This window comes from Micromys minutus, assembly GCF_963924665.1.
Source record: "Micromys minutus genome assembly, chromosome: 18".
Classification (NCBI taxonomy): Eukaryota; Metazoa; Chordata; class Mammalia; order Rodentia; family Muridae; genus Micromys; species Micromys minutus.
Genome location: NC_137953.1, coordinates 23576139 through 23601537, shown reverse-complemented (window position 1 = coordinate 23601537; position 25399 = coordinate 23576139). Strand labels below are relative to the sequence as shown.

Sequence of the window (25399 nt, the reverse complement as noted above, 5' to 3'; positions counted from 1 at the left end):
TACTTATATATAATAAATAAATAAATCTTAAAAAAAAAAAACTAAGCACTCATCCATCACTTATTCTCAGGACTTTGGGCAGCCATGAATTTCTGCATTTACCAACAATCACTTTGGAAAAAAACTTTTATTAATGCTAACAATATAATTTGTTTTTAAATTTAATTATAAATATTCATAAAAGCAGTTTGATGATATTCCACTTCAGTTAAATAACAGTTTTAGTTCCACCATGGGGTTTATTTTACCCCCCAGCATATGTTTTTGACCAGCTTTCAATACTAGCTATGGTTTTGCCTCCATGGAGTGGGTCTCAAATCCATTCAAGAGAACAGCCGGTTGCACCATTAACAGTAGTGCTCTACTGCACAAAATGGCTTACCTTGCAAAAAAAGATTGGCATTGTAGTTTGTAGGGTACCACAGTTGCCTATCTTTTCTTCCCTAGAAGCCTACAGTGCCCTTCTGAGACTATGAAACTAGCCATCAATCTTGTAGCTCAATTCCAACTTGATTTCTCAATATCATGCAATCAAGGCATGTGGTCTTCAGCAACAGAATCTTACTAACTAGTTCTAGTGGTGGCTTTCTCTCTTTAAAAAATAAAACATAAGCTGCACAGCAAAAGACATCCATCATCCTTTGATGGCTTTCACCTGTATATGCACAAACATTACACATACATATACTGAGGTAGCTAGTCTTATATCAACTTGACACAATCTGGAATCATCGGATTTCTTAGCTTTGACTAAAAATTGTTTCTATTAAGATCAAGCTATAGAAAAGCCTGTAGGACACTTTCTTCATTAGTCATTGATGAAGGAGGGACCAGCCCCTTTTGGGTTGGGCCACCCCTGGACTGGCGGTCTTGAGTTCTATAGGACAGAAAGCTGAACAAGTCCTGAGGAACAAGCCAGTAAGAAGCACCCCTCCATGGTCTCTGCATCAGATACTGCCTCCGGGTTACTGTTCTTGAGTTCCTATCTTGACTTCCTTCAGTGATGAACAGTGATATGGAAGTGTAAACCAAATTAATCCTATTCTTTTCAAATTGCTTTTGGTCGTATTGTTTCATTACATCAATAATAAGCCTAATTAAGACACATGCAAAGGGAGAAACAAGACTTAATGGAATTGCTGAGCATATGAACTGTGTGTGTGTATGTGTGTTATGAGAGAGAGAGAGAGAAAGACAGAGAGAAAGGGGAGGGAGGGAGGAAAAGAAAGAGAGGGGGGGGAGGGAGGGAGAGAGCGCACGCTACATGAATGAGAGCTAGAAGGCTCAAATACTAATCATTTTTTAAAAGTCACTTAAACTGTTAGGTAATGCCAGCACTTAGGAAATGAGAACAGGAGGGTCAGATGTGTAGAGCCCTCCTCATCCACACAGCAAGATCAAGGCCATCTGGGTTACATGAGACTCTGTCTCAAAATTCTAAAGCAAATAAATTAACTCACTCTCAGAATCAGACCTTCCATTAAACCAAATAAGCAAGAATTTAGATTTTTCCCAATAACAATACATGAAAAACAAATGAGCAAGATCTTATTTTTCCATTTATCTGACTCAGTAGGACCTGCACAATAAATTCCTGGTTTTGAAATAGTAAAGTATGTTTAGGCACAGCTTTTTATCTGTAGATATTAAGAGCTGACTAAAACGCCACTCCCTCCAATAAAACAACAGGGGAAGAAATACGTGTATAACATGAAAGAATCCTCTATCAACCAGAGAATTCTGTATGTTGGAATCTGTGTGCTGACAAAATTCACACTCAACCTGGTTCTACATGTTTCCTTTTACACAGTCACCAGAATTTTAAATAAAGGTAATTTCCACTGAAGATTTATTTACCTTTTCTTCAAAAAGCTTGCAGTCAAACAAGCAGAAGATGAAAATATCAAGCTGATTTCTCTGCAAACATAACCACAAGGGCAAAGTCACAGTTGGTCAGAGTGTCCAGCCTTTTGACATTGTGAGGTGACATAGTCATATTCTGGCGCTTCTCAACCTATGAATTGCAACCTCTTTGGGGGTCAAATGACAGTTTCATAAGGCTGGCCTAAGACCGTTGGAAATACCAGATATTTACATTTATGTTTCATAATCGTAGCAAAATTAATTAGGAAGTACCAATGAAAGTAATTTTATGGTTGGAGATCACCACCCATGAGGGACTGTATTAAAGGGTCACAGCATTGGGAAGGTTGAGAACCAGTCAACAAATGTGTTGAGCAGTACTTATAGGTAGCCTAGGATTCATGTGACCTGTGTGCTGTAGTTTAGATATACTTATAGCCTCCTTTATCTTACATACAAAAAAAATGATAGAGCTCTAGACTCAGTATTAATATCTACATCATGAGCATACAACTTGTATGCAACTTGGAGATGTTACCACTGAGTCTCACCAAAACTCTTTATAGTTAAATTTCTGTGCATTTGCAGTCACTCTGAAGACCTAAATCCTGAATCAACGAATGAAGACCTGAAAGCAGTACAACCTACTGCTAAGACCCTTTCATACATCTCCCTTAATTAGAAAGGCACAGGCCATATAAATTCTCCCTATAGCTCTTATATTAGATAAACCATTTATTACTGTGCACACCAATGACTGATCCAACCAAAAGGTACTAAAAGAGAATCATACCCAAAATGTAAATTCTGTTAGGACAAAGCCAAGCCTTCTTTCTCACCGTTAGGGCAAAGCAATTAGGATTTCAGAAACACAGAAGGGGCTCTAAGTCATCAAGCTGCGTCACCTTTTGGCATCCTTACGATCTTTTCCTTTGTTTGCTGCTCTCCATTTCTTTACCAATGGCTGGGAGATTCGGATCATTTCTGGCAGGATTTTCATGGAAACATTTGTGGACCTAGTACGCTTTAAGGAAGAAAGTAAAGGCAAAAATGACCAGGGAAATGCACAAACACATTAAGTAACAATCAGTAAAGCATCTGGCACACTCAAGGCTTGTCTTCTTGTGCAGATGATTGGTGGGCTAAGCTTCTGCATCAGGGCTGGCCCAAACATTCTGTTTCCTAACTTGGGCCATTTTGCTCAGTCTGCATTTTTAAAAAGTGCACAAGAAAAGATTTAAAATAGACACTAAGCTGGGTGCTTATAAATCAATATCCATCTTACCATCTTTCAAATGGCGACCATGAGATGAAAATAATGTGTCCATTAATAAATTAATGCCTTTTCAACATGATAAACATAATATGCAGTGAACTATTGTTTAGCACTGAAAATGATACTCTGCTATAAGGTGTGTGCAGTCTAGGCCATGCCAAGTAGAAATTAATCAAATAAAAATAGGAGACATTTTATGATTACACTGATATTAAGCATGTCAAACTTATAGAAACAAAGGAGAAATTACCTCGGACTAAGGAGGTCAGGGAACGGGGAATATTGTTTAATAGATATTAGGTTCTATTTGAGAAGTCATGATGATGCTTGATGGCATCATGAATGCAATTAATGTCACAGAAAACTGTAGGCAATGCATTTAAAATGGTAACACATACCACATACACATATCTTATATGTGATCTGAGGTAGGTTAGCCAAGAGTGACAAGTGAAATCCTCCTGCCTAAGCTTCCCCAATATTAGGTGCTTGGTATAGCACACACACACACACACACACACACACACACACATCACTTTTATTCAATCAAATAAAATTCTTTGGGAAAACATGTGTAAATACAAAATTTCAAGTTTCCCTCACCCACTGAACTAGTGATGGGGTCTGTGCCAGGATTTTGTTTACACTCAGCCAAGGCTCCACTGAGACACACTTCCAGCTTCTACCTGAGCACTTTGATTTGAATCCCAATGGTGTTGTCTATCAGTCAGGAGGTTTTATTTTTTCTCTTGCATCTAAGCATCTTAGTACAACAATCTGCCCCCTGCTGGCCCTTATGCATCATTTCTTTTCTTCTTCAAAGTCCCTGGCTTCTCTTTGAAAACTTCACAAGCACTGTGGCTCTTGAGTGCTCACTGCTGCCTCTGTCCTCACCTTCCCTGCCCTCATTCTGGGCAACTTCAAAGTTGATGACAATAGTCTATCTCCCGCTTCAGCACCTCAGCTCCCAATCTTATCCCCACCCCTTTCTCTCCTCACTTTAGCTACTCCAGACAGGAATAAGGTGTCAGAGCTGAAGCGATTGACTCCTGGGATTAGATAATTCTTTGATGTGAAGGATCCTACACATTTAGTACTTATTGTTCCTACCTTTTACCCACTAGAAGCCAGTGGTAGTCACTGCCAACATACCAGCCTAAAATGTCTTCAGACACAACCAAATGAGTGTTATAATGCAAAATCACCCTTACTTGAAAAGCACCAACTTATGTTTAGGGTGAAACTGGACTTTTCCATTAACAAAGCCTCCATTTTTAAGTATCCGTTCGGAATATTCTCTCTGACCATCACATATTATTTTTTTTTTGAATCATTTCCTTTATAGTGAAGCCCCGGGATAGAATTGTTTGCTGCACTAAGACCACACTCTGTGATCGTGTCCTTATTGTTGAACTAGCTTAGTTCCTATGCCTCACTCCTCCAATCCCTCCCATGACTCCTTTGTGCCTCCCGTCTTGGACTACAAAATTCCATCTGTCAGTACATCCAAGTCTGGATTACTCCAAAGTCAATTCCCAATGCCTAACATCACTGAAGACAACTGCCCAGTGTGTGGACCAAGCACACTCAACCTATGATCACAAATTTCAAATGGGCATTTCCAAAGACAGCTGCTTTCTCCTACTCTGAGGAAACAATTGCTCACCTCTCTTAGCCTTTCCTCACATTCCTCTCCTTCTCTCCCTCTCACCTCATCAAGCGCTAACTTATCACCAGCTCACCATCATCTCCTCATCTACAGCCATGATGGCATACTTCATTCCTTTGACATCTCAATTCTATACTTAACCCTTTGTCAACTTGACATAAAGCTTAGGGGATCTCAATTGAACTGACTCTATCAGATTGGCCTATGGTTTTTGTCTCTAGAGCATTTTCATGATTAATGATTGATGTGTAAGGGCCCAGCTACTACTGTGGGCAGTGCCATCCCCATGCAGGTGAACCTGGACCATATCACAAAAGTAGCAGAGCAAGCCACAGCAAGACAGTAGTCAGTGTTTCTCCAAGGTCTCTACTTCAGTTCCTGCCTCCAGGTTCATACCCAGACTTCAGGGTGGACTAATAAGCTGTAAGCCCATTCAACCCTTTCCTCTCCAGTTTGCTTTTGGTCACAGTGTTTTATCAGACACCGTGAATAGAACTAATACAGTACTGGATTCTGTTTTCTCTCTCCTGCCCTGGGACATTCTTCTGCCACTCATGAGAAACCTGCCCATGAACTTCTAACTTTACTTTCCTGTCAAAATGTCTCTGTTATCAAAATCCTTGTTTCAACTTCTCCTCTTCTTGCAAAGACACCCCCACCAGGCAAGTTTATTGCTCCCTGTTAAAAATTAAACTCTGTGCTTGTCTGTCTTGACTTTCCTGCATATTTGCTTCTCCCGAAAAGCTGCCTCCTGGCTCAAGTCAGAAACCATTCTTTCACGTCTTCTTTGGTCCCTCCTCTGCTGTTCAAACTGTGCCCTGCAGCCTGATTTTGTACCTCGTTTTCCTCTCTGTCACAGACATCCCCCCTGCCACATCTTCCCTCTCTTCTTTCATCTTAAGTTTCCACTCATTGCCCACATCCTTCTCCTGTCATTCCTACTTTGGGACCAAATCCAGGGCTCTTGCTTTCGCATGCCATATCCTGAACCCTCTATTCATTTTTTGAGACAAGGGCTTGTCTACCACAAGTTATCTCACCATTGCATGTGTCTACACGACTGTTCAGGTGGTATCTTTAGGCCTAGGATCAAGTCACACAAGCAACCCAACTCATCAGGAGGCCCTTAACATGTCTACCTCTTTATCAGAGTAACACATTATTTTAGTAAGAGATCTGAAAATGAGTAATATCCTATCTCAAACGATAGTCTGGAATTTATGTAAAGGGGTACAGTTGAGAAGAAAATGCTTGCCTAGCATATAAAAGGTTCTGGATTTGGGTCCCCAGCACCAGAGAAAGAAAGAATTCCTGAAATCCAGAGGGGGGGAAAATTCTAAAAAAGAATAACACATAATGATACCTGATGAGTTGTCACAAAGTTGGCGTGTGCTCCGGCAAAAATGTCTTTGACTTCAATATCTACAAGGTCTAAAAAAGTAACACATCCATGTTCAGAGTTTTACCAGGGAATAATAAACCCATACATGCCTAAGTTGAATGTATTAATTTGTTAGAAATTTATACTCTCCTAAATTTTGACGACAAATAGCATAAAAATTAATTTTGACCAGATCAAATGTTATTTATTCACACAATAAACATTTATAGTTGTCTAGGTCCTTGCATAATGAATCGGGCTTGACTTGCTTAAGTGTTTGCTTGAATATATCAAACCATGTTGTTAATATAATTAATTTAATGTCTTTTGAATCACTAAAATTTCTTTTAGAAATAATTAACTACTACTCCAGAAAAAAATTCAGCAATTTAAAATAAAAGTGCTAAAAACTGTAATGATAGTTCAGTGGGATGATGTGAAAGAAGGCTGACCGGGAGAATGGGACGTCTCCTTCAGTCAGTCACTCATGAGGAAGTACACATACCCTTTGCAGATAGCAGGCAGGTAATGTCAAAACTGTCTGCTGGGGCCTTCTGATGAGTTGGGTTGCTTGTGTGACTTGGTCCACAGCCAAAAGTTACCACCTGGCCAGTGGTGTAGACATATGCAATGGTGTGATAACTGCAATAGAAAATACGATACAGCGATGATACAATCGTCTGAAGAACCAATAAGTTTAAAAAGAAACAGAAACGACAATTTACCTTCACCGTGCAGCTGGCTGTCTCATTATAGTATTAGTGTTACAGGGTGCCGGGTATCCCTCAATCCCTGAAGAGGCAGTATTAACTTACTAGTAATACTAAAGACACTATTAGTGGGGGATTTACTGTGGTTCCTATCATGTGGCATTTTGGGTTTGTGTTGAGACAGAATCTCATATAGACCAGGCTTGCCACCAATTCTCCATGTAGTCAAGGGTAACTTTGACTTTTTGATACTTCTGCCTTCACTTCCTTAGAGCTGGGATTAGAGGCATAGCTCACCACCATCACCACCACCATCACTACACCTGGGACCACTGCCCCCATCACCAGGCTATGTGGTTCAAGGGACTCACACCAGGACTCTGTCAGTGTTAGGCAAGCACTCTACCAGTGCTCAACATGTCATGGATTTTATTAATTTATCTTAATTTTAAAAACAGCATACAAAATATCAGGCTTCATCATGATGCTGTCAAGTGCTCGTTTTTTATTCATTCCCTCTGCCATATCCGCTCATATCTTTCTGTGTCCCTGCTCCTTTATCCTTCCACAACCCCCTACCCCTTGCCATGGCATCCTTTCTGTTCATGTCACATGTTCCATTACCCACCTTCCTCAACACTTCTTTTCTCCCTTTATAGTCTCATGACCTATCACGTTCTCACCCACACATATACATACAGACAAACAGTAAAAGCTAAGATCTGCATGAGACAGAACAAGCATTCATCTGCCGGAGTCTGAGTCATCTCTCTTAAATAGCAATTTCCAGATTTATTCATTTTCCTGGAAACTTTATGTTCCATTTTTTTTCTTGATAGCAGAAGAAGATTCCGTTGTATATGTATGTCATGTTTCCATGACCTGTCCATCTATCAAGAGACATCTAAGCTGATTTTATTTCCTGGCCTTTATGAATACTATGCAAATGTCTCTGTGGTAAGATATCGGAGTCCTTTGGGTGCATGCCCAGGAGTGGTACAGCCCAGTCAAATGGTAGCTCTACTTTTAATAGCTTGAGGAATTTCTCTTCTGATTTCCATGGTGACTGTACCAGTTTACATCCCCACCAACACGGCCTTTTTCTCTCCCTCACCAGGATACTTTTTGCTTTTTTTTTTTTTTTTCTTGGTCACAGATGGTCTGATATGGGTGAGGGTTGGCTGAGTGAGGTGGAATCTCAAATTAGTTTCCATATGCATTTCCCTGAAGGCAAGAGATGTTAAACATGTCTAAAAATGTTTGTGGTTATGTGGGCTGCTTATTGTGAGACACTTCTGCTTAATTCATGACCCGTCTATTAGCAGTCTGGGTTTCTTTATATGTTCTAGATCTTAGCCTTCTGTCTGAGGTAGCTGGCAAGGATTTTTTACCGTTGTAGAATGTCTGTTAACTCTGTTGATAGATTTTCTTGCTGTGTTTAATCCTTTAAATTCCACTCAATCGAACTGCTAATTCTTAGAGTTCTTCCTATTCTAATGGAGTCCTTCAGAAAGTTCTAATTTGCCTGCCTGTATCTTGAAGGATTTTTCTCCTGTCCCTCTCTCTCTCTCTCTTTCTAGCATTTTCAGGGCTTTGGCTTTGAAATTAAGGTTTTAATCCACTTGAGTTGGCTTTTTTTTCAATTATCTCTGTGTGTATGATGTCCATGTATGCATGGTGTTTATGCATGTATGGTGTTTGTGTGTATAGGCATGCATACACATGAGTGTGGGCAAATGTATGTGTGAGCCTGTTGGGTCCTTGGGCCCATGTCAAGAACCTTCTTCCAGCACTTTTATTCCTTCCTCACTAAGGTAAGAACTATGAATAAACCCAGCCACAGACTGCAGACGTGGCTAGTCTCTTGGGGAAGCCCCTGCTCTTCACCTTCCAAGGCTGGAATTACAGGTGGACTGCCACACTCACTGCCATTGGCAGGGTCCTGGGAATGTGGTCTCTGGTCCTCATGCTTGTGCTGACAGCACTTGAATCACAGAACATCTTCCATGCTAACTTCGAGTTAACTTTTGCAGAATGAGAGATAGTTTCTAGTCTCACTTTTAGTCAGGTGGAGATCCAGTTTTTCTAGCACTATTTGTTGAATAGAGAAGGAATTTGCTTTGTTTTGTTTTTCCCCAAATACTATGTAGCTCTATCTGGGTAAATTTATTTCTGGGTCCCATATTGTATTCTAAATGGAAGAATTTTATTTTAATGTAATGGGTTAGATACATAAATACTCAAAATGCTCTCATAATTTATCTAAAACCCTCAATATATGTTCATCATCATCGTGTCCTGAATGCCTGGGATTAATTATTCTCATCTACTTAAGCAACTTTGGTTATAAAATCTCACCTTTGCTGTTTAATTCTCTCCTACCTTCTACTCAGAGTAAGGCAGTCTAGATGTAGTAAAATTTTTAAATAATTATTTATTACATAATTGCTAGTAGAAATAAAAATTTTAAACTAAAATGTATCTTAAAGGAGTAAATTTTCACAGAAAAAAAATCTTTATTAAAAGCAGAGTCGCGTGTCTTAGGATTTCTAAGAAATGAGCATAATGCTTTCTATTCGAACTTTTTCAAAAGGCCTGATACCTTCCACACTCTATCTGTGAAACACGGCCACCAATCCCTTCTATGAGTTGCGGACCTCTTCTTCCACTCCTGGGGCTGTGCTGTAACTGTTCACAGCTATTGCCTCCAAGTGTAAACACTTGTCCATCCTGTTTAAGAAATAAGAAACCAGATCAATTTCACGTTTTAAAAGGTTTTAACTATCACAAGATGTTAATATAAAAGTGGTATGTAAAAATTTTCATATCTTTTATGATTTGATTTATAAATTTTCATAAATTTATTCTGAAAGTATTTATATATTATCTTTAATATAAGTTGATGAGACTAATTAACCTCATGAATGCAGAACATGATGACTACCAGCATATATTGAGAGGTATAGATAACCTAATTATGTGAGCCTTTTGAATACTTATGTATCTAATCACTTACATTAAAACTATATATCTATTATATATTTATAAAATTTCATGACTATTCAAAAAATACTTATATCATCATTCCAAAAAATTATTTACAAATCATTTATGGAATTTTCTTTAAAACTATGCACTTTGAATATGTTAAGACTGTATAACATGCTTAAATTTGCTATGAGAGGGGATGGAAAGATGGCTCAGCATTTAAGAACATGTACTACTTTGCAGAGAACCAGAGTTTGATTCCAACATCCATATTACACAGCTTACTGCCACCTCGAACTCCAGCTCCAGGAAATTGAAAACTCTTACACTCATGTGTGTATGCACAGAGAGAGAGAGAGAGAGAGAGAGAGAGAGAGAGAGAGAGAGAGAGAGAGAGAATGAGAGAGAGAGAGAGAGAGACAGACAGACACAGAGGAAGGAAGGGAGGAAAGGAGGGAGGGAAGAAGGGAGGGAGGGAGGAAGGGAGGGAAAGGGGATTGGTTAGAGACAGAGTTATGAATAATAAAATAAAATTTTTAAAATTTTAAAATGCTGAGTATATCTTAAATATTCTCATAATTCTCTTCTTCTTCTTCTTCTTCTTCTTCTTCTTCTTCTTCTTCTTCTTCTTCTTCTTCTTCTTCTTCTTCTTCTTCTTCTTCTTCTTCTTCTTCCTCTCCTCCTCCTCCTCCTCCTCCTCCTCCTTCTTCTCCTCCTCCTCCTCCTCCTCCTCTTCCCCCTCTACCCCTTCTCCTCCCTCTCCCTCTCTCTGAAGGATACTTTTTCTACACATATACTATCAGGAGGTATATCTATAATTTTTTGAATTGTGTTCCAATAAGGCTAGGAAAAGAAGAACTAGATACTTTTTATGTTGTTATTTATTTATTTATCTATCTATCTATCTATCTATCTATCTATCTATCTATGTATTTATTTATTTATTTATTTTCATCTTTAATGTTGCTCCCTCCAGTCCCCCCTCATAGTCCTTCCTTTTATTCCCCCTACCTTTTACCTCTGAGCATGTGCCCTCCTCCCAACTCCCAAGGCATAAGAACTAGATATTTGATGTGTGTTTGCTGGCAACCAAATCAATAACTTAACTGCTTAAATGCTAACACTAACATTAAAGTGTTTGGTTGGCTGCTTTATTTACTTTAGTCATTTCCTGAAAATACTCTCTCTTCAAAAGATGATTCTTAATGGCTGGGGAGATGGCTCAAAAGCCAAGAGCACTCCAGAGATTCAGGGTCCCATTTCTAGCACCAACATGGCAGCTCATAGCTATCTGTAACTCCAGTTCCAGATCCAGGAATCTGACACCCTCACACAAGCATACATGCAGGCAAAACAGCAATGCATATAATATAAAAATAAATAAATCTTTTTTATAAAAAAATGATTTAAAAATCTTTTTAAAAAATTTTAAAGGTGATTCTTTATTTAAAACAAATCTAGAAGCTTGGGGAAAATAACTCAGCAAATTGTTGGTCACATAAGCATGAGAAATTGAATTCAATGTCCTGCATTCATTCACATCAAAAGCAAGGCACTGCAGAGTGCATTTGTAAACCCAGTGCCAGCAATATAGAAATTAAGGATCCCTTGGGCTCCCTAATCTTTGGATTAACATTAAGCCCAGGCAAATGAGAAAGACCCTGCCTCAAAAAACAAAGTGGATAGCTCCTGAGGTGCAATACCAAAATACCAAAATGTTATCTTCTGGTCTCCACAGCACATGCATGCATACACAGACATAGACAGAAACACACAGAGGTCTACCTTTTTCTTGACAACTAAGATTAATATAATTTGAAAAGTTGATTAATATAATTCAAACAATTGAGGTTTCCTAATTTAAGTCATCGTTTTAAAACAAGTAATAAAAATAATAAAATAAAAATAATTTGGTGAACTAGGAATGTAGCTCAGTGGTGGGCACTTACCTAGATTTACTAAAGTACTGTATTCTATTTATTGAAAGTAACTATAGTTATTAATAAATTTTAAAAATCATTTGATGCATAATATTTTTCTAGTGATGATAATCAACTTCAACATCCAGGCAAATGTTCTACCTTTGATACCCTACCTGGTCCTGCAGGTTTCAGGGCCTGTTAAAAACCTGCAGTTTTTAAATGAACGTCTGAATTATAGAAACCGTTCTCAAGTCTGTTTCTTATGATGATGGAAAGAATCCATCCCATTTGAATCCACTGGATAGCCAGGACAAGAGGCAGAAGAAGAAACTAACAAAATTGACTGCCATTATACCAATCAAGGAATGCGACAAAGTGTGTTCTGTCTCTGGAGTGGGTTATTAAAAATGATAAAAACAAATTTTTCTGTAGATCTACATTGCCAATGAATAACTGCCTAAAAGATTGGCTTCTACATTAGCTTCCATTACAGTTTCTAGAAGCATCTACTGGTTTATATTTAGTTCAGTTTTCCACTTTAGGCATAGGTAGGTTTAGATATTGAAATTCATTTTATGTCATATCTGAGCATTTATGTTCTTTTAAAATTCGTTTATGAAAATTCTAACTTCTGGGGTCTGGAGAGACTGTTCAACAGTTAAGAACCATGTTGCTCCTACATATGGTCTAAAGTCTGTTCCTAACACCCAGAAGGAGCCTAACAGCTCTGTAATTCCAGAGGATATAGCCCCTCTTCTGGTCTTCGTGATGCTCAGACACACATGCATACAACACACTTCTATCCACAAAATAAATCTTTAAAACAAAACCCAATTTCTAATATAGCGCTATTAGAAAATGGAATCAGGCCTTTGTCAGATGATCAAGTCGTAAGGACAAAGCCTCCATAAATACAGTTATTTTCTTTATAAAAGTAAACTCAAGCAGAACAACCTGAGCCCTTCTACTGTGGGAGAACTGGGCAAACCTGTCATTTTGGAATCAGAAAGTTGTCCATCATTACTGTTGGTACCTCTCAGATGTCCCAGCCTCTAGAGCTATGAGAAACCATACCTCTGGAGTCTCTGAGCTACACAGTTGGTGGAGTTTTGTCACAGTTACCTGGACAGAGTAAGATCACTTGCTTTTGATAATAAACAGCACAGATATGTTTTTAGTAATTCTCCAATATCTAAAAAGGAGAAGCACATTTTAAGTTACCTTGGTAAGCACTGCAGTGTGCTCATAACCACAGCTAATATAAACCACACTCAGATTCTTCAGGGCACCAATGGAACGAGGCTTGTAGATTTGTTGTTCTGTTGGAAGAAAGAAGAATTTCTAGAATACAAGGGAAAGATGGAGAGCCATGGTTGTAAGTTTGAAAGCAGCTTAGGCTACCAACAGAGGCTCTGGAGTGTATAGGGGAGACAGTCTCAGAGTTTCGTATCTGCATATTTTTATAACTTTTATAATCTCTACATTTCTGTCTTATGACTCAACATAATTTTAAAAGTGAATATGTAGAGGTATTAAAAATAAAAATTATGCTTTGGTGGGAAAAAGATGCACTCAGTGAAAAAAGTTGAATCAGTGATTCCCAAAGCCTGAACATTCCAACACCATGGGAATCCATACCAGTGGCTCAAGCCTGACTGTCATTCATAGACATTCTCATCAAGGTTGTATGGAGCTTAACCTGGGCATCAAAGACTTTAAAGGCATCCTGTGGTAGAAAAATGGTTTACATCCCAAGGCCAGAGCTTGTAAATATGATAGGTTACCTGGCCATGAGCCATTAAGGAAGCCATTTTAAAATGCTAACCAGTTAACATTAAAATAGATTAGTCTAAATGACCCAGGTGGGCCCAGTAATATTCCCTTAATTAAGGAAGCTGTCAGCAAAAGAGCCAGTGTTATCACAGCAAGATTTTGAAAAGACTTAACCAGACACCACAGGTTTTGCAGAAACAGGGAAATATCCTATTGATAGATTCCTATAGGAGCTAGAAACTACAAGGAAATGGGGATTCTCATTCAGAACCTTCAGGAAGCAAGGCAACCCCTCTGGATAAGACTGAGTAACAACTCCTCCGACTCCACATAAAACATGCATTATTTTATGATATTAAAGTTTGTGATATCGTCCTGGAAGCAAGAGAGGAAGCTGATCCGGCTTTCCAGATAATGATAAAGTGATCTTGGGAAGCACTGTGGCGTTTGCTGTGGCAGGGTGGCAGGTCACCCTTCCAGCTACGATGGAATAGCAGCTTGTTACAAGGACAACACTACTTTCTTACCTTTAGTACTGTCCCCACTGAGGGCCAGCTGCCCCGATCTGTTGCTCCCCCAGCCAAATGAGGTCCCTCTGAGAGACAGGGCAAAACTGTGTGTGCCACCTGCAGCCACCTGAGCCAGCGGGAGCCCCTCCAGGGACTTCACTTTCTGTGGGATGGCTTGGGAGTGAAAACTGTTCCCCAGGCCAAGTTGTCCTTGACTATTACTTCCCCATGAAAACACTTGGCCATCTGTAAAAATGAAAGACACCTACTAGATTCCCAACACAGTAAAATCTATCCCCTCAGTTACACACAAACACTCACACACACACACACACACACACACACACACACAGAGGCTTTACAGAGGTATCATTGACAAAGGAAACTTATTATCTATCACCTCAATTACAAACACACACATGCACACACACACACACACATACACACACACACACACACACACACACACACACACAGGCTTTACGGAGGTATCATTGACAAAGGAAACTTATTATCTATCACCTCAATTACAAACACACACACACACACACATACACACACTGGTTTCATAGAAGTTTCATTGACAAAGGAATCATACATATTTGAAATATTGAAGTAATATTCTAATGTACATATACACTGTAAAATAAATGCCAAAAATAGCTAAATAAATTTCTTCATTTGGGTTGTTTTACTGTTTTGTTTTATTTTTCCAAATTCTACTTGTAGGGCTGGGGCTGTAGCTCTAGAGTGTGCTCAGACTAAGTAAGGTCTTGGGTTCAGTGGCTGCCCAGGTCCAAGAAAATAAGCAAACAGGAAAGTGAAACAAAGCAAAACCCTACTCTCTTAGGAAAGATCAAGTATACAATGTATTATTATTAACAACATTCACATCATGGGACAATGGTTTCCAGACTCCATTCATCGTACATGTGAGTTTGTAGCTTTTAAACACTTCTCCTTTCCCCTACCTGCATGTTCCTGGCAACAGCCACTCTATTCTGTTTCTATTGAGTCCATTGTCCTCTGATTTTACTTGCAGATGAATTAGGCAGTATTTGTCTTTTTGTGTTTGGCTTGAGTTACTACTATAATATCCTAAAGTTGCAAATGCATGATTACCCTATTTCTTTGTAAATGACTTAATTCTACAAACCTTCAAAAAAATAAAACCAAAATAAAAGAGAAAATATGACTAAAATTTCTGGACAAAAGACAAGGAGTATTCAAGAGCCTTTTGAAAACAATGTCCATTCTTTCCCTTGCAAAGGCAACTGTGTTCTTACAGCTTTTCTGCCACTAAATATTTGGAGTTGTCCTTGGCCTGTGTTTTCTAGCTTCAAGCTAGAAAATCCTAAACGCCCATTCCCCCCACTGCCAAATCTATGCAGAATTCAACTTTTTCTCATTTCTTAATTGTTACCACTTTAGCCAAGATAGGAAATTATAGTAGTCTCAACCTGGTGTCCACATGCCTTCCTTACTTTCGACAGTCTTTTCTGTGAAGAACAGCCAAAATAATCTTTTTTTAAAAATTAAGTCCAGTTCCTAACTCAGGGCACACTGCAGCTTCATCCTGCAGTCTCTCTTCTTCTCTTTGGGATTCACCAGATAATAGGCTCCTAACAAGGACCTTCTTGCTGGACCATGTTACGGGAAGACACAGGAAACACACTCTGATCCCCCTATGAAGATTGGGATAGATATATTCTCCAGGCCAAGCCCAGCATACATGTCCTGTACTAGAGTGCAGCCTCATATTCTTCCACATCCACATCAAAATTATAGGGCTAGAATTAAAGATAGATTAATGCCAACTTAATAATAGCAGACAATGTTGATACCTTACTTTCTCCAATAGATTGGCCATCTGGAGAACCTAACAGATATTTTCAGAAATTTCACCGAAACAACAAAGAATATGTATTCCAATGAACAGCCCATGAACATTCCTCTAAAATACACCACATACTGGCGCGCGCACACACACACACACACAAAATCTGAACAAATTCAGAAAAAGCCAAATAATTCAGAATCCTACTTGATCATAATAAAATAAAATTGTCAGCAAACAAATCTCTATCAAAATACAAACTCACTGAGGTTAAACAACTCATTAGTTGGTGATGAAAGGTCAAAGAATAAATCAAGAAAATAATTATTAAATTTCTGGAAATAAATTAAAATAAAATCACAATACACACAAACCACTGGTACACATTAAAATGTGAAATTAGAGAAAAATGTAAGCTCTAAGCTCCTACATTAAAGACTAGAAAGATTACAAATAAATGACTTCATGATGTAACTGAAGAATCTGGAAAAAACAAGAACAAACTAATCCCAAGTCCAGAAGACAGCAAGCTATAATAAAGATCAGTACACAAGTCAATGAACAGAAACAAACAAAGCAATAGAAAGTTCTTAAAGCCAGTGGTATGAGACAATAAATAAGATAGACACAGTGACCCAACAAATCAAAAGAGAAAACTGAAGACATATTCCAAATGAACAGAATCAAACATGAACATATAAACGTTACAACACATACCAAAAAAAAAAAAATTAAGACTATTATAAGGGAACACTTGAAAAACTTGTAGTCCACTAAGTTAGAAAACCTAAAGAAATGAATAAATTTCATGATTATCCAAACCACCAAAGTTAATTCAAGAAGTGATCAACAACCTAAAAGAAAGAAAGTAAGAAAGAAAGAAAGAAAGAAAGAAAGAAAGAAAGAAAGAAAGATCATAAGAAAGAAGGAAATAGAAATTGTACCAAAACCCCTACCAACAAAAACAATATCAGGCACAGATGAATTCACAGCAAAATTCTACCAGACTTTCAGAGTAGATGTACAACCAATACTTCTCAAATCATTCAAAAAAAAAAAGAAAGAAATGGAAAGAATACTGCCAAACTCCTTTTTTTAAAAAGATTTATTTCTTTTCTTTATATGAGTACACTGTAGTTATCTTCAGACACACCAGAAGAGGGCATTATATCCTATTACAGATGGTTGTGAGCCACCATGTGGTTGCTGGAAATTGGACTCAGGACCTCTGGAAGAGCAGTTGGTGCTCTTAACCACTGAACCATCTCTCCAACCCTCCCAAACTTTTTTACAAAGCTAATGCCAGTCTATACCAATGAAAGAGTACAGCAAGTAGGCCTAGACTATAGGCCAATATCTCTTATGAACATAAATTTTAAAATGCTCAATAAAATGCTTTCAAACTATGTAGTCAAAAGATCATCAAAGCTGGCTCTATCCTAAAGATACAAGAATGCATCAAAATATGAGCTTGATAAATAATATGAATAGCCTTAAGAGGAAAAAAAATCACATCATAGATACAGAAAAAACCTTTGACAAAATCCAGTATGCTTCCTCATTAAAAGTTCTAGAGAGAGAACTTTTAATCTAGAAACATTCCTCAACATAATAAAGACTGACTATGAAAAATCCATGGCTAACATTATCCTAAATGGAAAAAAACTTGAAGCAACCATATTAAAATCAGGAAGAAGACAGGGCTGTCCACAATCCCCATTTTTTTAAATATAGGTCTTAGTCTTCCAGCACTAGCTAGAGCAATAAGACAAGAAAAAAAAGTGAAAGGGATGCAAATAGAAAAAGAAAGTCAAATTAATTTATCAGTAGATGATAGGATATTAGACATCCAGGATTACAAAAATTATACCGAGAAGCTTTTAGAAATGATCAACAATTTTAGCAAAGTGGTGAGACACAAGACCGACTTAGAAAACTCTGCAGCCTTTCTACACAACAATGAGTTTGCTGAGAAAGATCACTGACTCAACTGCCTCAATGAATATAAATGTCTAGGAAGAAACCTGAGATGTGAAAGACATCTCTGAGGAAAACTTTAAATCCCTGAAGACAAAGACTGAGGAAGACACAAGACAATAGACAGTCCTTTCATGGAGGACATGGATGGACAAAATTAATATTGTGAAAAGAACTGTTTTATCGAAAACCACTGACAGATTAAACAAAATTCTAAATAAAATCCTCAAAGCACTCTTCATAGAAACAGAAAAAGCAAAACACCCTAAAATTCATTATGAAACTACAGGAGACCCTGGGAAGCTGCAGCACTCCTGAGCAAAATGAACCATACTATTAACTAATCTAGGTGCTGGTTCTTTGGGAGATAAACAAAATCAACAGACCCTTAGCCCAATTAATAGAAAGAAAGACATGTCCAAATAACAGAATCAAAAATTAATATTGAAATATTACAATGCATGCCAAAGAAATTGAGAATATTAAAGGAAAATTATTTTTTAAAAGAAAACTTGTATTCTATTAAGTTGGAAAGTCGAAAAGAAAAGTACTAATTTTTAGATTCACCCAAACCACAGAAGTCGAATCAAAAAGAAATTAACACCCTAAGCAATCTCACAACAAATGAGGAAATTGGAACAGTAATAAAAAGCCTCCAGCTAATATAGACTTAATGAAAAGATGAATATTTCAATAAATGCAAATGCCTTTGACAAAATCCAACATACTTTCATAATAAAGTCCTAGACAGAGTAGGACTAGAGGGAACATAACTCAAATTAGGAACTAAGAAGATTAATTTTAAAATTAAAAATTAATATATGAGAAACATCCTTAACAGAGAAAAACTTGAATCACTCCTATCAAAACCGGGAAGATCATAAAGCTGTCAGCTGTCCTCTCTTTTCCATACAGTGCTCTGAGCACTATCTGGGGCAGAACGTAACGGAGGAAATTTAAGAGTCAAATTCAAAATGAGAAAGTAAAATTTCTTGTCAGAAAACTTCTAGGAAAAAAAGCACAATAATTTTAGCAGAAACAACATTATACAAAAATCAACTCATGAAAATCAGTAGCCTTTCTAAAGCCCATCAATAAACAGTATGAGAAAGGAGTGATGGACACACACCCATTCACAACAGCCTGAACGAAAATACATCTCTAGGAACAATGCTATAGAGGTGAAAGACCTCTTCAGTGAAGATTTGAAATCACTGAATGAAGAGATTTGGAGACATTAGAAAATGAAAACTCCTGCCATGCTCATGAACAGGCAGAAACAATATTATGAAAAATGACCATCATACCAAAAGCGAGTGACAGATTCAGTGCAGTCCTAATCGAAATCCCCACAACATTATCTTAGTGACAGAGGTACCCAACGTATTCTTTACCTTCTGATAATGCCAAAGAATGGTAGTGTCCACAGGAAACTTGAATTATTTTTATGCCATCCAGAGCTATTATTTTTCTACAATAAAATAAAATTCACAAAATTCATTGAACCTTCTTTAGAATGGGTAGTTATCAAAGAAATTATAGACATTTAAAAGTATTTTAGAGAAGACAGCAGATCTCAGGGAACAATTTTATTCTGTTCTTCTGGAATACTACTATCCCAAAGTGTCAAAGTTGTTGTTTTTTCTTTCTGCTTTTTATGATTTTAGCTAGTCAAGGGAAGGGTTTCACTCCCAGCCTCCGAGAACTGCAGAACACCTCTGTTCCTTTGTGAAGACAGTAGTGTCCGGGTTCCTCCACCTAGCTGCACCTCCCATATCTCTGCAAGAAACCAGAGTCTTCTTTCCCACACTGACCCTGCTAATGCCACTCCAACCACTATAGTTTCAATGGCTTCAGTGTTTGGGGACAGCAGGAATGTCATTTGTCTAAGTGACAAGGCATCTGACCACCAGGCAAGGACCACGAGTCCCTGCTCTGTACTCCCTAATTCTGCATCTTCACTTCCTCACACAGAACACAGCCAAAATCACCCAGCATCCTTTGCCTTTCTTTGGTGTGGGTTGGGGCTTTTCATTTGTTTGTATTTGTTTGTGGGACTTGGGGACTTTAAGGGGAGGAGGGTAAGAAAGGGTCTCACATAGCTCTGACTAGTCTCTGATTCTCTATGCAACTGAGGATGTCCTTGAACTTCTGATTCTCCTGTTTGTGTCTCAGCAAATGTCTATGTGTTTTAGAGCTTCGGTGGAGGAGCGCAGCATGTTCCATTAGCCTTTTTCATCATAATGGTAATGGATAGTCTCTCATATAGGAGCTTCAGTATTTGGGAAAATACGTAATAAGTTAATGTGAGAGGCTGGGCTTCAGTCAGATAAAAAATAATCAAGTAAGATTTCCTTCTGAATCCCTCTTATCTTGATAACTGGTACTTAAAATGTTTATTTACTTACTAATTATGTATTTAGTTACTGTAGAAGTTCAAGTGGGTTCCCATACTTATAATAAGTAATACCAGGACTTCAGAATCTTATATCATTTTATCCTTACTTCATGGCCCTCTGTTTAATCAACTGATTTTATACATGCTTTCCTGACCACTTTTCTCACTGCATGGTACACCTTGAGGCTAGTCGTCTTTGTGTCCTGGCATCTGAGTGCCTAGTATTCAAAAATATTGGGAAAACGGTGATTTGAAATACTTACGTAGGCACAAAACATATTTCCTTAAATTCTCCAGTCCCCAGCTGCCCTTCAGAACCGGCTCCCCATACGAAGACCCTTCCTTTGGGGCAGACAGCCACAGAGTGCTTCTTCCCACAGCTCACCAGGTCAATTGGGAGAGCGTCCAGTGCCTGAATTGGTTCTTTGGAAACAGAAACAAATAATAATAATTTTAAAAAAGCTTTCATAGGATTATAAACATCTAGAGCTAAAGACAGTAATTGCCTTTGGAGAAAAGGAAGGTGGAGGAGAAGGGAGGAGGAGGGGGAGGAGGGGGGAGGAGGAGGAAGGAGGAGGTAGGAAGAAAGGAGGGGGAGAGGAAGGAAGGAGAAGAAGAGGAAGAGGGGAGGAGAAGGAGGAGGGGTAGAGGGAGGAAGGAACGAAAGGAGGAGGAGAAGGGGAAGGAGGAGGAGGGGCAGGAGGAGGAGGAGGGGGAGAGGAAGGAGAGCAGGAGGAGGGGGAAGAAAAAAGGGGAGAAAAAGGAGGGGGAGGAGAGGGAGGAGGGGGAGGGGGAGAGGAAGGAAGGAGAGGAGAAGGAGGGGGAGGAGGAGGAGGACTTGCCAAGATTCTTTGCCTCCTGCTATGTGGGTTAAATCAAGTCTAAAGTCCTTACTAAACATTGTGAGGAAACAAACCCTATATGTTTACACACGTGTGGGAAGACAGCTGTGTTGTATGGACTACCTGGATACAACTTGGCTGGCAAGGTTTGAGCACCTTCCGTTTCTATAGGAGCAAAGTGGAACTCAGTGCAAGATGACTTGCACAGCCTAAGGAAACGAAACTGAAAGGTGTTCGTTCACGGCTGGCAAAGGCTTTATCTTATTTCCTACAGGTTCCCTAGAATCTATTATCCAACCTCATGGTTTGTTAAATACGGAACACAGGTTTCTAAGTCTAAACACCTCTTCTCATTCACTTCCTGTGAATTCCTGTATACATACAAATTGCCCTGTAGGTAAAAGACTAATAAAATCCCAATCTGGCTTTTGTTTTGTTTTGTCTGTTTTGGGGGTTGGTTTTGGTTTGTGTTGGTCTTACTATTCTTGTTGTTGTTTTGCCTATTCATTTTCTTCAGTGAACTTTGCAGCTTCCAGAAACAGAATCTAAAAGGACAGAGGAATCCTTTCTATTTCCTACTTAATTCTCCAAATTATTCTACACACGTAATAAAAATATAGCGAATGGAATGTAAAATAGTCCAGTGGTAGAGCGCTTGTTTAGCATATAAAGTGACAAAAACCTAAAACGGAAAAACAGAAAATACACTAGAACTTTTTTTTAGTTCGATCTATACTTACAGGTGAATCAGTATCATATATACAATCCCTTAGTGAGTTAATGTTTTGGTTAAAAACACAACTTGTTTAGATACAATTACAATAATTTATAATGACCAGATTTCTATGAGAATTAAATATATAAGCAGAGAATAAGACAAGAAGGAGCCGCAATGTTCTGACAGCTGCCTTTGGTGTGATTACATGTAGCTTCTTTTGAAAACTATTTTATTATTTTTATTTGTCTCTCTCTCTCTCTCTCTCTCTCTGTGTGTGTGTGTGTGTGTGTGTGTGTGTGTGTGTGTGCATGTGTGTGCTGGCACCCATAGAGGTATCGGATCCTCTGGAGCTGGAATTATAGGTTATTGTAAACTATTACAATACCCCGCATGTAGCCTGCCGCACAAGCACTAGGAACTGAATTCTTAACCACTGAGTCCTCTCCAGACCCTACAGGTGGCTTCCTTAGTGTGTTCCACATCAGCCTTACTGCCCAAAAATGCTATTATACTGCATTTTTTTGTTTTTTGTTTGTTTGTTTGTTTGTTTGTTTGTTTGTTTGTTTTTAACTTAGGAGAAAAGATGCCCCCAAGGTATTGCTAAGCTAGTTAGAGGCTTAGAAGCTACTCAGTTTGGAAGACACACCTTCCCCAGAAAGTTCTCTCAGGCTTAGCTTGGTAAGGGGGAGGGACCTTTTTCGTGTTTAGAGAGAGGAACGCAAGCAGTTCTGTTTAGCTTTCAGTTTCTCAATGAAGAGGAATTGGAAACTGAAACAAATACAAACTCTAGAGCTCTGGGAATCGAAACAGCTGACCAGGTGACGCTAGCTGCTTAAAGCGTGATTCCCGGCTTCTAGATATCCCTGATCCAGCCACCCGGCATCCCTGATCCTCTGGTCCAGCGACCCGAGGCGCCCACATGCGGTCCTGAGCACCTACTCAGGACCTTGATAGTCACCTGGCCGTTTGGTCCTCTGCTCTCTCCTCTGGCCGAGTTGACCACAGCTGTTGTCCCCGCAGGAATACACTCTGTGGTTGCTGAACAGTAGCAGAGAGTGGCCTTCCCCGCTGGCCGCCTGCAAGAGCTTAATGCCAGTTCCCGCCTCCAGGCGCTGAGGCTTCTGGCTTCCTGCAGCCCATCTGAAGTACATCCCTGCTGTGCCCAGCCACCCGCGGGGCTCTGCTGTGTCAGATGGGTTCACAAGTGCAACTGACCTAGCTTCCCTAACTCCGCCCAGTCTCTTACATCATAGCTCTTTCTTGAGTAAGTGCCTGCTTGTCCCATGCCACTAACAGTTTTCCCATGGACTTCCTTCTCCGGTCATCTTAAAACATGGCTGCTTGAATGTCAAGTACTGAGTATCTGAGAAGACCGGGAAGAAGAGACTATGTCCACCATGAGTGAGTCCTGCCGTTTTGGGCAAATTGCAAGGTCTGTGAAATATGTATTAAGTGACAAGATTCACAAGTTATAGCAGTTTCAGTGGCAGCCAGTTCCCAGGGAACCAGGCAATTCTAACTGGGGTTCTTTTATTCTAGTCTTGATTATTAATCTCCAGATCACACATTAAGCATCACATAGTAAATCTGTATATATAATAAGTAGATATGGATTGTGTACAGGGAGGTTAAAGAACTTTTTAAAAGTTTCAAAGAGGCCTAGAAAGCCAATGAACCCCAAACTAAGCTACAAGGGAGAAGCTGTTGTCCAACTGGATCCAACTGCAGAGTAAGGGCAGGGACCAGGTGCAGAGAAGTGAAAATCTTCATATCAAAATTCACAAGCAAACAGAAAAATAAAAAAGCCTCTGATTTGCAGGATTTGCTGAGCTGTAAAGGGAAGAATTTGATGGCGACATCTCCTTTAGAGCAGCGTGTTCCAAGGTGAATTAAGCTCTCCCTCTCCCTCTTCCCCTCCCCCTTTCCCTTCCCCCCTTACTCCTTCTCCCCCCCTCCCCCAGCCTTCTCTCTGAAAACAAATGCAGCTCTGAAACAGCTGTGGCCTGCTGCATTTCTTCCCCTCTACTGCAGGATAAAGCCTCTAGTGATGGCTGAATAAGGCGCTGACATGAGTCTAGCAGAATATTATTGAGTGATTTTGTTGATAGTTATATTTTAGTTAGACCAGTAGTAGTATTTGGTTTCATCCTAGGTTTCTGGCTTATCCAAATTCTGGTTCTTGGTTACCTAAGCCGTTTCAGGTATGGGTTCCATCTCATGGTGTAAGTCCTAAGTCAGATCAGAGATCCGTTGGTTACTCCCTCGGTGTCTGTGGGACCATTGCCCTAGCATATTTCACAAGCAGGACAGATTGTAAGTCAAGGGTTTTGTGGTTGGATTGGTTTACTCTTCTCCTTTAGCAACCTGCAGAGTCCCCTTCCATGTGACAGACATTAGCATGAGGGGTAAAAGTTCTATGCAGGCACTAGCGCTACCTCTTCACACTCAGTGCATTGTGTGGGTGTCTTCTTCAGCAAAGACCCCTTGCTATCAGCTTGTTGAGGGCAACCTATTTTCTTGGCAACAGCCTGGATTATTCATGGGGACCCTTTCAGTCAATAACTCAATTGGATAAAACTCAGCCCCAGACTGAAAGCTTCCTTTCGGCACAGGAGATGGCCAGTTGGGGTTATATTGCCCACATTATTTAGAGATTTCATTAGGATCACCTGCATATATTTTAGGAAGTTTCCACTACATTAGGTTTCCAAACTGTCCTTCAGATGGCCTTCAATTCTAGCTGTTCCTCCCTCACTTCCTCTCTCAATTTTATTCCCTCTCTTCCTTCCCACCAGAACCTTCCAATCTCATGCCTTCTCCTCCTCTACCCATAAAATCTTCTCTATTTCCCCATTCCAGGGAGATCCATGTGTCTCCCTAGTTCCACCCTCTATGCCTAACCTCACTGGGCTAAAAAGATACAAGAATACACAGAATACCAAATAGGCAAGATCAGAAACAAAATTGCTCATACTATTCTTTATCATGCAGTCATCTAGTCTGACTAGAACCATTTTTTTTTTTTTTTTTTTTTTTTTGGAGTTTCTATTTTCTAGTATGTACTTCTAGCGTCTTTCTCAAAAATCACATATCTATAGGTGCGGGGACTTATTTCTGGATGTTCAATTCTATTCCATTAATCAACATGCCTGCTTTCATGCCAATGTTATACGACTTTTATTGCTATAGCTTTGTAGTATAACCTGAGACCGCAAACAGTTCTTTAATTGTTTAGGATTGTTTTAGCTAGTATCAATTTTTTTGTGTTTCAATATGAAGTTGAAAGTTGTTCTTTCAAGCTTTTTGAAAGATTGTGCTAGAATTGTAACAGGGATCTTGTTAACTCTGTAGATTGCCTTTGGTAGGATGGCCATTTTTACTATGTCAATTCTATGAATCCATGAACATGAGAAAACTTTCCATAGTCTGATGTCTTCTTCAATTTCTTTCCTCAAAGACTTGAAGTTCTGTTGTACATGTTTAATAGACTTACCCCCAAGATTTGGAATTCCATAGAAAGAAAAACCATATTAACC

At 39.0% G+C, this 25399-nt stretch overlaps 1 protein-coding gene across 1 annotated transcript in view; it reads right to left on the bottom strand.

Annotated features, from left to right (window-relative positions):
- HERC6 (HECT and RLD domain containing E3 ubiquitin protein ligase family member 6) overlaps positions 1-23014 on the bottom strand; it is a gene marked incomplete at its 5' end in the record, with an annotated part of 46923 nt that extends 23909 nt beyond the window's left edge. Inside the window, 10 exons of the mRNA XM_080932148.1 lie at positions 1858-1917; positions 2769-2887; positions 6172-6239; positions 6695-6831; positions 9502-9629; positions 13031-13128; positions 14110-14337; positions 19300-19376; positions 20567-20726; positions 22822-23014. Coding sequence (XP_080788274.1) covers positions 1858-1917; positions 2769-2887; positions 6172-6239; positions 6695-6831; positions 9502-9629; positions 13031-13128; positions 14110-14337; positions 19300-19376; positions 20567-20726; positions 22822-23014 — 1268 coding nt within the window. The remainder of the gene's footprint in view (positions 1-1857; positions 1918-2768; positions 2888-6171; positions 6240-6694; positions 6832-9501; positions 9630-13030; positions 13129-14109; positions 14338-19299; positions 19377-20566; positions 20727-22821) is intronic.
- Positions 23015-25399: the final 2385 nt, after the last annotated feature.